Source organism: Rutilus rutilus (assembly GCF_951802725.1).
Source record: "Rutilus rutilus genome assembly, chromosome: 9".
Classification (NCBI taxonomy): Eukaryota; Metazoa; Chordata; class Actinopteri; order Cypriniformes; family Leuciscidae; genus Rutilus; species Rutilus rutilus.
The window spans coordinates 40,738,751-40,752,409 of record NC_140223.1 but is presented as its reverse complement, the minus strand read 5'-3'; the positions used below and the strand labels follow the sequence as shown (position 1 = coordinate 40,752,409).

At 39.2% G+C, this 13,659-nt stretch overlaps 1 protein-coding gene across 1 annotated transcript; it reads right to left on the bottom strand.

Moving 5' to 3' along the window:
• Positions 1-656: 656 nt before the first annotated feature.
• Positions 657-7,210, bottom strand: LOC311297232 (uncharacterized protein). Its single transcript, XM_084419451.1, has 2 exons — positions 7,094-7,210; positions 657-3,987 (listed from the first exon to the last, which is right to left on the bottom strand). The coding sequence occupies exon 2, from the start codon at positions 3,902-3,904 to the stop codon at positions 1,133-1,135; it is 2,772 nt and encodes a 923-aa protein (XP_084275577.1). The 5' UTR covers positions 3,905-3,987; positions 7,094-7,210; the 3' UTR covers positions 657-1,132.
• Between the last annotated feature and the right edge of the window lie 6,449 nt (positions 7,211-13,659).

Sequence of the window (13,659 nt, the reverse complement as noted above, 5' to 3'; positions counted from 1 at the left end):
ACATATTTAATTACACATTATTATTGTAATTTTACACAACTTTGTATGTAATTTAAAAATACTGTATAAATAATATAGTAATTGTCCTGTATAAAAAATGTAAAAAAATGTAAAAAATTTGTCGTTAATGATATAATCCTTAAATTAACAGTCAATTAATTAATTTACAGATATTGTTTGTAATTTTACAGAGTTTTGAATATAATTTAAAATAACAGAAAAATACTTTAAAAAAAAATAGTTATTTTGTTTAAAATTAGGATTTGTTTTACAGTGTAGTTTGTCATGGTGATCATATACTATTATGTGTATATTCTGGATGATGATGGATACCAACATTTCTACAAAAATGTCCTAATTTGATGTATCCACTGTATTAGCCACAACATAGATATATTTGAACACGGCGGATTCAGCTTTTGTGCCTATACACTAACAACGTTAAAAGTGTCCTACCAAACTTACAGCAGTTGTCCTATCTCTCAAGTGTATAAACATAGAAAATGACAAAATTAAAGACAAAATCATATGTGAGATGTTTAAATATTAAGTGCTTAAATATACAATCAAATTAAACTGCAGCTATCAATAATGTAAGGCATGTTAATGCAAGGCGTTTTTATTTTGAGTATTGTGTTTCAACATGCTTCTGCCATATATACAGTTTTAACAATGCATTAGTCATGATATGACCCAGATTGTGTACAGTGTCAAAACAACTGACTACTCATTAAACAATGACACAAAAAAATATACCGTTAATGAAAAATTATATAAACTCAATTATCACTGATTTAACCAGAAATAAATGGGTAACTTTATAATAACTGTAGGCTATTAACCATTTATAACTGTATTTATAAACTGCTTATTAATGTCTATTAATGCTTTATAAATGATGAATTAACTATTTACTAATGCTTAACTAATGATTAATAGCGTGCAGTTATTATAAAGTGTTACCAATAAAGGTGTATTAGGAAAAGGGGAAATAATTATAATCAATCGTGGTCTAGGAAGGTAGGGGAAGAAGCAGTTGATAAAATAAAAGCAGTCAAACAAAGTTGCAGAATATTTTCTTCAGTTTGACACAGTTAGATGACCCCTAGCTGACCCCTAAATCAATAGGATGCTACTCTTCCGAGGTGTCTTTGGTTTCCAGAGCCACTCTCAGCTTCTGCCAGAAGACCCTGGTGTCCTCTCCTGGTTTAGGCCAGCTGAGATACGTCTTCTTCTGGATGAGTCTCTTCATTCTGTAGTACGGAGACAGTTGATGACTTGGAATATTCTCCAGGAATACCAGGATAAGAACATCTTTTTTCTCATCAAAGAGACGGAAACTAGCGACTTGGATCTCTCTGGAACACCACTCACTTTCCAGGTAGTGACGGCTAATCACACAGATGGTTTTGCGACTATTATAAATGCCATCAACAATATTATCCATAATCGGTTTGCCTGGTTCAAAGTCCCTGTGATGCAGACACAGCTTCCAGCCCTGCTCGTCTTCCAACTGAGGTAACAGTTCCCTCATTACCCACAATTCATCATGCACATTATAGGAAATAAAAGCATCGTACTGCAAACCATTGAGCTTTCTCTGCTGTTTGTTATCATGGAGAAAAGCAAGTAGAAGGTAGTAAGCATAAATAACCTGCCATCTGAGGAAGTGATAGAGAAAAGAGCCGAGGAGGGTCAGTAACACTAGTGTGGTTGTGGAAATGAAACAGAAAAACCCAACATCTACATTACATGAACCTACATCAAGATCCAGGAGTTTATGTCCTTTGAGTTTGTCTGGGTAATTGCATGTGAGTTCATAACCACTCTCAACTTCTGTCTCATTGCTACGTATGGTCCAGTTGACGAACCAGGCATTGGTACAGTCACACGAGAGAGAATTTGCTTGTAGATCGATGTAAATCAGTGTTGGAAGAGACTGGATCAAAGTTTCATTAATGACTGATATTGAGTTCTTGCTTGCATGCAACAGACGCAGTTTACTGAGATTTGCGTTTATGAGAAAGTCCAAAGATTGCAAGCCAAGTTTGGACAGGTGGAGCGTCTTGAGGACCCGGAGTGGCAGAAATTCTGTTGCTGTGAGTGAAATAAAATTATTCCTGTTGAGATCCAGTTCCAACAGATAAGGAGTGTACGTAAATGTGTCTGGATGTAAAGAATTTATATTAAGATTCTCTGCTTGAAGTTCCTCCAAAGACCGCAGTCCCATGAAAAGGTTTGGGGGTAAATTGCGCATTCCTGTATTAATTTGGCTAAAAATGTTCAGAGTCTTTAGCTTACTCAGATTTCGAAAGGGTGGTTGTGCAAGAGCCTCTTGACCGTCATATGAAATATGGTTATTGTTCAACAGAAGTGTTTTCAGGTTTGGGAGGCTGGAGAACACAGAATCTTTTATTGAACTTCGAGAGAGCTTGTTTGATTGCAGATTCAGGAGAGTTAAATTTGTCAATCCATTGAAGGCCCCCGGTTCAATAAACGATATTTTATTGTCTGGCAGAGACAAATTCTTCAGTGATTTTAAGGACTCAAAATCTCCCCTACGGAGAGAGTCCAGCTTGTTATTTGACAGATCCAAACTCTCAAGTTTATGAAGATCTTTTTTAAAATATCCGTTGGGAACGAGTCTGTTAGATCCAATCAGTAGAGTTGCTAAGGCTTTCAGATCTTTAAAAGCAAAGTCCTCAATAAGAGATATTTCATTACGGAAAATCTGAAGGGTCCGTAATTGGGTTAAGTTGGCAAAATCAACACGGTTTATGTTCTTTATCTTGTTGAAGGTGAGGTCCAAAAGACGAAGACCTGGCAGGCTGCTGACGATAGCAGGGACGCTGGATAGTCTGTTGTTGGAGAGATCAAGTTCAGTTAATTGCGTGCAGAATTGCATCTCGTCTTTTGATATGGATGTAATGTTGTTCCTCTGCAAGCCTAGAAATCTCAAAGACGAAATCAGACAGACGTTCCTAATCAAAGCTCGCACTTTTACATCCCCCAGAGAGTGAAGCCTCAGGCTGGCCAAAGAAGAGTTGAAAGTCTGTAGGAGATCTGTGATCTTCTCCAGGGGCAATTGTATTCCACTTACATTTAGATGTTGCACACTTTTTAGATACCTTTTGTCCTGCACATCCCATGCCATGTTTTCAGAAATGAAAGCCAAGATCAAATTATCAAGGAGAGGGAAAATATCCGCAGTGATACTGAACACTTTCAAAGGATTTTTAGATAAATCCAGGACTTTCAGTCTCAGAGATATGTTGGACACGTCCGAGGACTGAAACGAGGTGAAGCCGTTGATCCCAACGTGCACTTCCTGTAATTGCGGTAATAAAAATAGCGGCTGAACTTTGCTTATTTTATTCAGTTGATTTCTTGTCAGATTTACTTTTCTCAAACTGATCAGGGGTGAAAACGCAGAGAAGTTGATATTTGTGATTAAGTTCTCATTTAGATGCAAGACGGTGAGATTTCCCAGATTCTGAAACATTCCTCCCAAGATCTCCATCAGTTTGTTGCAGGCCAGATTTAACTCCTGAAGAGCCACCAAACTGCTGAACGCACCGTCCTCCACCTCGCGGATCTTGTTGTGTTGTGCAGAAAGATTTTTAAGATTAGACAGCTGAGAGAAATTCTCCTTTTTAATCTTCTGTATGACATTGTCAGAAACGTCCAAATGTGTGGCTTTGTCCGGTATATTCCCTGGTACAAAATGCAGGGACCTCTTGTTACAAAGCACATTTATATTTTCTGCATATTTCAAAGCCCCTCTGATGGTACAGTTCTTTACTGTGTATCCATTTACAAGATTTATGAAAACACAGCAGTAAAGCAGCCATGACGTCAAACTGCAGTATTTAATAAAGCACAAACCACGTTCTCTCTTTGACATTTTTAAGATTCACTCTGTTGTAATCACTTAAATGGAGTAAATCATCCAGTTGGAATTCTTGACTTTTCTTAGCTTCAGTTTTCCTAAGAAAGAGAAACACCAGTGTAAGTGCAGTGATAATGGTGTTCTCAGGTAATACTGAGGCATCGGCTAATAAAGCATTGAGTCATTGGGCAGAGAACACAGAATTAGGGTGCTTTCACATCTGTAGTTCGATTCTTTGGTCCGGACCAAGGGCGAAAAATGATACTTTGTAGTTTTGGTTCCTTTTCACACCACACTGATCGCTCTGGTCCGAATCAGTTTATGAGTTGATAAAATGAACCAAAATGCAGTCAAGTGACAACATCCACATCACTCGTTGGCCAGATGTGTCTTGAAAGCACTTCTTTAACTGCACTTCGATTGGTCAGAATTAGCGTGCGGGAAAATTCCAACAGAACTCCCGGAAATAAACAAATTGGTGGGAAATCCGGCAGACAACACGCCGCTGTTTAAGTCAAGTCAAGTCAAGTATTTGAGCGCTTTTCACAATACAGATTGTATCAAAGCAGCTTCACAGTATTAAACGTTAATCACTGATTTGTGTGCATCGGCGCGTGATGTTTCAAGAGCTAACCGCCAGTCTATCAGCTCGGCTTGTCTCAATAAAAGGTCGTGGATCTGTTTCTCAACAGCTTCCAGCTCAGACTGCAGAGCGTGCAGCTCAAATGTGTCCTCACCTGCACCAAAAGGTAGACTACTTACATCTGATATATTCGCCATTTTAACAGATGGACAGTAAGTTAGCAACGAAGCTACCAGTGATGCTATCAATATTAATACTAATTTATGACTTAAGTCTTAGATATAATCCGTCTTTTTAGTGGTACGGGTGTAGAGTAGACGCACGATAGGCGAAAAATGTTTGTAAGTGAGTGTTGAGAAGACGCCTTCAGCCGTGATCCACGGACGTAACCTATAGGAGCATCCAGCGTTGGATTACTAATAGGCTTGAGACGCGTCTGCTCAACAGTCCGCGTTGTAATTTATGATTGAAGTCTTAGATATAATCCGTCTTTTTAGTGGTACGGGTGTAGAGTAGACGCACTATAGGCGAAAAAATGTTTGTAAGTGAGTGTTGAGAAGACGCGTTCAGCCGTGATCCACGGACGTAACCTATAGGAGCATCCAGCGTTGGATTACTAATAGGCTTGAGACGCGTCTGCTCAACAGTCCGCGTTGTAATTTATGATTGAAGTCTTAGATATAATCCGTCTTTTTAGTGGTACGGGTGTAGAGTAGACGCACTATAGGCGAAAAAATGTTTGTAAGTGAGTGTTGAGAAGACGCGTTCAGCCGTGATCCACGGACGTAACCTATAGGAGTATCCAGCGTTGGATCACTAATAGGCTTGAGACGCGTCTGCTCAACAGTCCGCGTTGTAACTATGAGGGTTGAGCAGTAGTGCTTCTCAGTGAGGTAAAGTAGAAAATGTTTGTTGTAAGTAAGTTTAAAGAGTAAAATCAAGATTTATAAATCAAATCGATGGAGCTCCAAAGACAACAACGCGTTGAGACGCGACGCATGCGCATTCGAAAACAGGAAGTCACGTGCGCATTCGAAAGTCAGCGAAAGTCAGTTTACTATGGAGAGAGACGACTGCGTGGGCTGATTGTATCCCTGGTCATATTTTATTATATAGTTTGTCTACACCACTTTAGACAAACAATAATATTTGAGAATGAAGCGAGGATGCGGCTCGAAAATAATGTTAAAGGGTTAGTTCACCCAAAAATTGAAACGACTTTATTCCACTATTCATTTCCTTCTCTCTGGGCCTCGAGTCTTTTCACGTAGTGTTTTTGCGCAGCGCGTCTGTGTTACACGTCACCACGTAGGCTCGCTATTGGCCGACGCTGGTCATGTGTGTGATGCGTGTGAGAGAAGGAAATGAATAGTGGAATAAAGTCGTTATTTTTGTTTGTTTTTGCGCACAAAAAGTATTCTCGTCGCTTGATAAACTTAAGATTGAGCCACTGGAGTCACTTGGACTATATTAACGATCTCTTTAATACATTTTCTGGGCCAGCAAGTTTCGGTCACCTAGAAGTCTATGGAGGAGTGAGCCAGCTCTCAGATTTCATAAAAAATATCTTAATTTGTGTTCCGAAGATGAACGAAGGTCTTACGGGGTTGGAACAACATGAGGGTGAGTAATTACTGACAGAATTTTCATTTTTGGGTGAACTAACCCTTTAATAATTTCTATCAGGCTCTGCACCTCCTCACAACTCCAAGTCTGTCCGCGAGCTGCCATGCTTAAAGTGCAAACTGTCAACAAACATTTCTCCTCATCCCATAATGCACAGCGCAGCTGACTACGGCAACTGGTTTAGTACAAAAATGCGCAGTTCTTTGGCAGTTGGTTCTGTTCGAGGTCGGATCACGTTCTCACCACAAGCGAACCGCTCCAGAATTCGTTTCAAAGTGTACGCTTGTTTGGTCCGCTTTTGAAAACGAACCGCCCCAATGGGGAAAATGAACTCTAGTGCGATTCAACCAAACTAAATGAGGTAGGTGTGAAAGCACCCTTAAAGGCAGCTAAAATCCCCGTGCATTGAGCAAACACTTTGTATATACTGTATGCACACTGCACAGTACAAAACATTCTTTTAAAATATAATTAGGTGTCTCTATACTTACGAAAAGTGAGGAAATTTGTTGCCTAAGAAAAATGAAGTAAATACTTTTAACCCCAAATGTAAAAAAAAATGTTTGGGCATTCATGAAATATCTGGGATACACACAGACTTTGACATGTCACTTATGTTTAGTTTTTAACTAGTAAAGAGTACTTAAATTTTTCGGTGAGGAGGGAAGCTTATTTGCTTCATTTTGCAATGACAACTGGTTGTCTAGTAAATTAATATCAGAACCTTGTTTGCGCATACTTAAACAAACTAGAGCCTTATTTTCTTACGAAAGATCTCTGTCCTGATTGAAAACTCTCTCAAATAGAGCATTATTGTTTTCAGAGAATCTCAAATCACCAAATTTAGAAAAAAAAATATTAGAAATGGTTGAAGGAACAGTTGTACAAAAAATAAATGACCTTAATCAAAATGGGTAATGTCAACAAAGCAGAACAAATTAAGTCAGATGATTTTTTTTTATTATTAAGTTTTGTTTGATTGTTTGAAAACTTACCTTTAAACAATTCCAAGTAAATGCAGAGCAAATAATCACAAAGCAGGTCATCTTGATTCCCCTTAATGGCTATAGTGTTGATTCGACACAGTAATGACACAGTTTACCTTACTTTTCGTACTTTTACTTTCATTTTAAAGGTCTTACATTTTCAGGACCTGAATCCCATTTGCTTCTGTGTCGTTTCACTTCTTATTTCCAAAATTATACTGTGAAGGAAAGTCATAAGAGGTCCAGAAAGAGGAAGGATGTGAAACCAAGGTCAACAGAAGTGTTCTTAATAAAAATCTTTGGGAAGGCAGAAACCAAATTACATTTTGTCAAGTGATTTCTGCTTTAGTATGCTTTATGCTGCAATAAATGTCAAGATGTCCTGAATATTCTAGAAAGGGTCATAAAGATTGAGAGACTAACAGATTTGGTACATAAAGTGTGCACAAGGACACATACACTGTAGCAAGGTTGAACTTAAATGTATTTTTGCACGTGATCATGCAGTCTAGATTTTAGAAAGATTAATCCTGTGTAAGATAGTCACATGCTTTTGCATGAAGTGAATGTAACCAATCAGAACGTTCCTTACTGTTGCATCATTTGCAAAATAAATTGTGTGTAAAACTTAGTTCACAGAGTCTCTCCAGGTAAATGACATCAGAGAGCAATATAAAACTAGCAATCTAGGAGTATTGTCTGGTATGTGCTGAAGCACGTTATAGAAGAGAAGTGCTAAAGTTGGAGATAGTGATAGTCCATTCTCTTGTAAGAGGCAGCGGTGATATGTCAGAAAGGCATTAAAGATTCTGTGCTCATTGCGATAGTTGACTTGCTCTTTAGACGGGACGCCTAAGTAGGCAACGAGGTTGCCAGATACCTCTGCATTGCAAAAGAAACAGTTGTAGAATATTTGTGCGGGCTCAAAGGACTTGACCTTGAGACCACAACTTTCTTTTCTTTTTTGTACGAAAGTAAAAAAAAAAAAAAGGATGTTTTGGAACTTGTTATGTAAAGCTAGCTGGAAAATCACATTTAAATGATAAATTTGGCTATTAATGACTAAGATTACTGTTTAATTCAAACAAAGTACTATTCTGAACTAAGAAGAGCTATAGGTAGTGTATTGATGTGACTTGAGTACTGGACAAACTTTATAGTTTTTATGAATTTCTAAAACACATTTCTCGAAACCTTGAACACAAAACCAAATCTTCAAACTACATTCAGAGAACCTCTGACTCTTCTGGCAAAATCAAACAATAGCCGTAAACCATTTCACCCGTACTCAAAATCAAACAATGCTTTCAGATCATACACACATCCAGTCAATATTATAAACACTACAGATTATTCATTAGACACTACATAGAAAAATGGAGACGAGCATCCAGAGCATGTAGCTTACAGAAGAAAACGTATATTGTACACAGTGAACAAATCTTGTAATTACGTAAAAAAACTATAGTAATCGATTTGCAACATACGGTAGTAAAGTGAATAAATTGTATACTGTATGCACTGCAAGTATAGTATTGTACTGAATGTCTGTATATTCAGCTCTTACATTCTGTAGTCAACTGCAAAACCAAAAAGTTTAAAATACCTCTAAATCAGTGGTTCCCAAACCTGAGTACCCCCAACACTGCACATTTTCTTTGTCTCCCGAATCAAACACACCTGATTCAACTCATCAGCTCATTAACCCTTGTGATAATGAGCTGATGAGTTGAATCAGGTGTGTTTGATTCGGGAGACAAAGAAAACGTGCAGTGTTGGGGGTACTCCAGGACAGGTTTGGGAACCACTGCTCTAAATGAAAAGCATGTTACATTACACTCAGAAGAGTTGTGCAACTACAAAGTCAAAGGCAGTGAGAGATTCATTCTGCCTCAGCATCACGTCTTCATGTTGGGTCCGGCCTGAGGACTGTTGATGTTTCTTGCCAGTGTAGTGGGATGAACTGAGTTTTTTTTTTTAAACGTAATTAGCTTAATGCCCTTGGGTTGCGCGAGTGATCTAATTATATTCCTTGAGGGAGCGTATAAAAGGGAATTCAAAGGGGGTTCACACCAGACGAGAAGTGCAGCGAACAACTCGAGGTATCGCACAACGGACGCGCACTTTCTCAGCTTATGGCCAGCAATATAAGATAATGTCTGTACTATGTTATGATTGTACTGTACAATTAAACACAAACGTTGCTGAGTCTGCAGTCTGAACACTTGTCCTCAGAGCGTTCGTTAACTGAATGAATTGAGAATCTCACCTGAAAATCCGATAATTTTCATCCAAGCAGCTGATTTCTGTGAATGAATGTAAAACTAAATGTAACTTGCAGCACAGAGTGAAGTCAGTACATTAACGATGATTTGAGACAAATATAATGTAAATTTAATATAAAACGATGTAAGTGGCGAGGCTGGATTTTGAACAAGGTCCTGAGCTGTTGCTGGCGCCACGTACAGACGCTGAATGGCGCCGCCGGTCAGTGGCGGCGCCAGGGAGGAGCTAGGTGGTGCTGTAGCTCCCCCTACAATAGCCATAGCACCTGCCCAGCACCCCCAAGAAATTTCTGTAATTTTTTATATTTATATTTTAATGTCATGTTTGAATAGTCTTTTTTATGTTGTTAAAAATAGGAATTAAATAATAATTTAAAAAATCGGGCGCGGGCGCCGTGAGCCCTGAGCGAGCAGGAACGAGTAGTGAGTTGTCGTCGAAAAAGATGGATAAAGCAAAAAAGCTGTCGGGGACTAAAAATAGAAAAAGAAAGAGGGAAAAGGAGATGGCATGTCAATTGATGCGACAGCAGCTAAATAAGTGGATGGTGAAAGGCAACAGGTAGGATTTAAAGTGTGACGTCCAGGCATGTAGGCTACTGGCCATCGGGACTACCGGGAGATTCCCGGTGGGCCGACGTGCTTTTTGCGCCGATACATCTCATACTTGTTTTTTTGTTTTTTTGTTTTTTACGGCCCATAAAACTCGTACATCGGCGGCCCATTCGTTTTGTTTTGCTTAATTGGCGGCGCATGGGTTAGTGCCGGTGTAATGCATTGGTCAAAAAAAGTCAGCATTAGTTTTTTTTTCTGACACCCTATGAAACACGTAGATCAGCGGCCCATTGGATCTTTTCTTGATTGACACTGGGCTGGCCCAATCACATCTTTAATGTGAAGTATAGAAATACACTCTTTCAAGTATAGAAATTAGTACAAAACTAATTATTTAAAGTTTCCTTTATTTTTCAGTACATTTGTTTTACAATATATGGCTATTACTATCATGGGATTAATATTATAACTATTATTATGTAGTAGTGTAATGTAGACTGACACTGTAACTAAAAGAGGTTTGAATTTTTCTTTGTTTAATTTGCACACTGAATATAGGTTGGAGCTTTTAATTTTTAACTCTCAAAGTGCACCAGATTGATGATTGGCAAAATTGTTGCTGCATACCCCTCTGACACTGGGTAGTTGCGCCCCTGTCTATAGCCCTTGTGTTGAATACTTTTACATATATATACAGTTAATGCGGGCGTGTACGCATGTGTATACCAAGGGTGGTCCGATGCGACCTCCATAATGATACGCCCCCCCAAAATTCAAAGCACCTTCTCTTAACCGCCACTGCCGCTGGTGTGTGTACTCTCATAAAGAATAATGTGTTCGAATTTTAAAGATATGGCGCTGCGCTTCTCGTCCGGTGTGCGACCCCCTTAAGGAATGTTTTTTGTGTTTGAGCACCATCTGTGCGTCACAAAAACCCTCTGGTGTGTCGGATCCAGCCTTAACAACACTGTCCACACATATTCTTCCTACTCTCCCTCTCAGATTGTTTCCATCTATTGTTCATATCATCATTCAGTTCACCTGTGTTAACTGTGCTCTCTGAACTGGTTTATATTGTAAAGTTGGTTTGGTCACATCATTAGAAATAAGTGTTAACAAATGAGTCATTGTGTGTAAACGATGAAAACTGTGTTGTAGTTTAACTTTTGCTTGCCTCAGTTTAGCATTTTGCAACACTAGTGCATCACAGTGTAAAATGTGTTTTAGTGAGTGAGAAGGGTTTTAGAGTTTCGCAAAAAATGCATGAGATTTGCAAATGGTGTCTAACTGCTTGAACTTGTTTAAGGTTTTGCAGAGTGATTTTATTCAACAAATTGGTTTAGGCTATTGAGAATTTGGTTCAGAGAATGGGATTTAGTGTTTTATCAATTCAGAAAAACTGTAATAAATGCTACAAAAATATTTTGAACATTGTTAGTTCGTTAGTGAATGCATTAACTAATGTTAACAAATTAGACTTTATTGTAAAGTGTAATTTATAATCAATTAAAGTGTATTCAAATATATGAATACATTTAACTTTTCCTACTGGCATTATATTAAATTTCCTCAGAGATGACATGAAATTTTCAATGGATTCTTCTTCATGACCACCATTACTCTGTCCATGTCAAGGTTCACAGGGTTTTACTGTCACGGTTCACGGGTCTGTGTGTTCATCCTTGCATGTGTTGTGTTTCTCTCTGTGACCTGAGGCCCATTTCAGATAGGAGGTTAAGTGAAAACCCTGAAATGCTAACCCTGAAATGAGGGAAACCCTGAAATGAGGAAAACCCTGAAATGCTAACCCTGAAATGAGGGAAACTCTGGATTCCCATTCAGTCAGTTACACCATGGGGTCTCACCTGGAAGACCAATCACCTCCAAGTGGTAACAAAACGAGCCAACGAACATTGGCCAGTGAGATTTGCATGCCGAGTCACACCCACTCGGACATAGGGGTATAAATAGGGCTGGCATTACTCACTTTATTCATATTTTGCTTTGGAGTCGAGTGGTTGTACAGCGATCACTCATTCCAGTCACCTTCAGAAGAGGAAAGTGCAAATTTAGTTTTGCATCTGATATATCGCAAAAATAGTTGCAAAAGGTTGTACTGGAAATTGCAGTGGCAGATTTGAGAAGTTGCATGTGCCTAAGTGAGGCTGTACTGCGAATGTGAATGAAAGAATAAGTGCAACTGTGTACTACAAGTTTGTGTATGTCATTGTATTTCTGTTAATGATATTTTACATATTTGTAACTACTTGTCTGCAGCTTCAAATTCAGAATACAGGTTTGTGACTATTGTCTGTGAGTGCAAATCTCAACATTCAACTTTGTTTTATTTTTTTTATTTTACAGGTTTTCACATTGGAGCTGTGAGTGTAAATTTTTACACTTGCGCCTGGTACGGCACGGCACAATTACAAATTGTGCCCGGTTAGCTAACCGTGCCGAACCGTGCTGGTAAATCCATGAAGTGACGTCGCCACTTAGGATTGGTCACTTATCTGTTGCCTGGTTACCAGTTTCTCTGTAGCTGGTTAAGCACACTATTTGAGTTAAGTTTATTTGTGGCCCGGATCGGCACGGAATGGAACGGTTACGAAATGAGAACCGTTCAGCCAGACGCTGGAAAGGCGGCTATTTTTTCTCTGTGCCATTATCATCATAGTTGTTGTGTGGATTCAGGCTATTCTTTGATATTTAGAATGATAGTTAAAATTAGATCTTTATCGTTTTAGTTATAGTCATCATTATTGGTGTGAACGGACCTGTAGAAATGTAAAATAGTAACTAAACCATCATCAATGTATTTTTTTATATATATATTTAGAATAAAAACCTGTCTTATTTACTTTGTCTTGTTTACTTAAACATTTGTATTATTTTATAGATATTTCAGATCCCATACCGGCATAGTTTACCCAAAAATCCTTAACCCATCTTACCTTCCAACATCATCATCAGCCCCATGCAGTGGTCCCTGGATGAGAGTATTGCTGAGGCTGCTACCATGGACCCTGCTTTGCCGGGATGCCCTGCTGGCTGCACATGCGTTCCACGTTCTCAACTCATCCCGCTCTTGGAGTCAGCTCATTCCTCCAATGCCAGTGGCCACTCTGGGACCAGTCAGACCCTCGTGCTGCTACAAGATAATTCCTGGTGGCTTAGGACGGCATGTCAGATCAAGGCCCACATTTCATTTCCAGGGTGTGAAAGTCCTTTTTAGGTTTGACCACAAGTCTGTCCTCTGGTTACCACCCTCAGAGCAACGGTCAGATGGAGAGAAAGATACAGGAGATTGGTTCGATTCATGAGAACCTTTTGCCATGGCCAACAGAACTCCTGGAACTACAGATTTCATCTTACTTTCCACGTTTACCTACTCAAACTATATCACCCTCCTGTTTCTGGTCCATCAACAGACCCTGGCCATGTGAATGAGCTCCCCCTGCTGAAGACCAGCTAGACCATTAAAGAGATCTTGGACTCCCAATGTCACAAAGGTCGATTCAAATATTTTATTGAGACTGGGAAGATTATGGTCCTGAGGAGAGATTGAGGGTTACCAGAGATGACATACTTGATCCAGCTCTCTTCACTGCGATTCCACAATGAACCCATTGTGGGAAGATGACCATCTCGGTGCTACAGGTCGAGACTCTCGTTCCTGCAAAGGTTTCTTGGGGTGGCGCGTGCTGGTTCTCAGCAACCCACCCCAGTTCCTTTCTT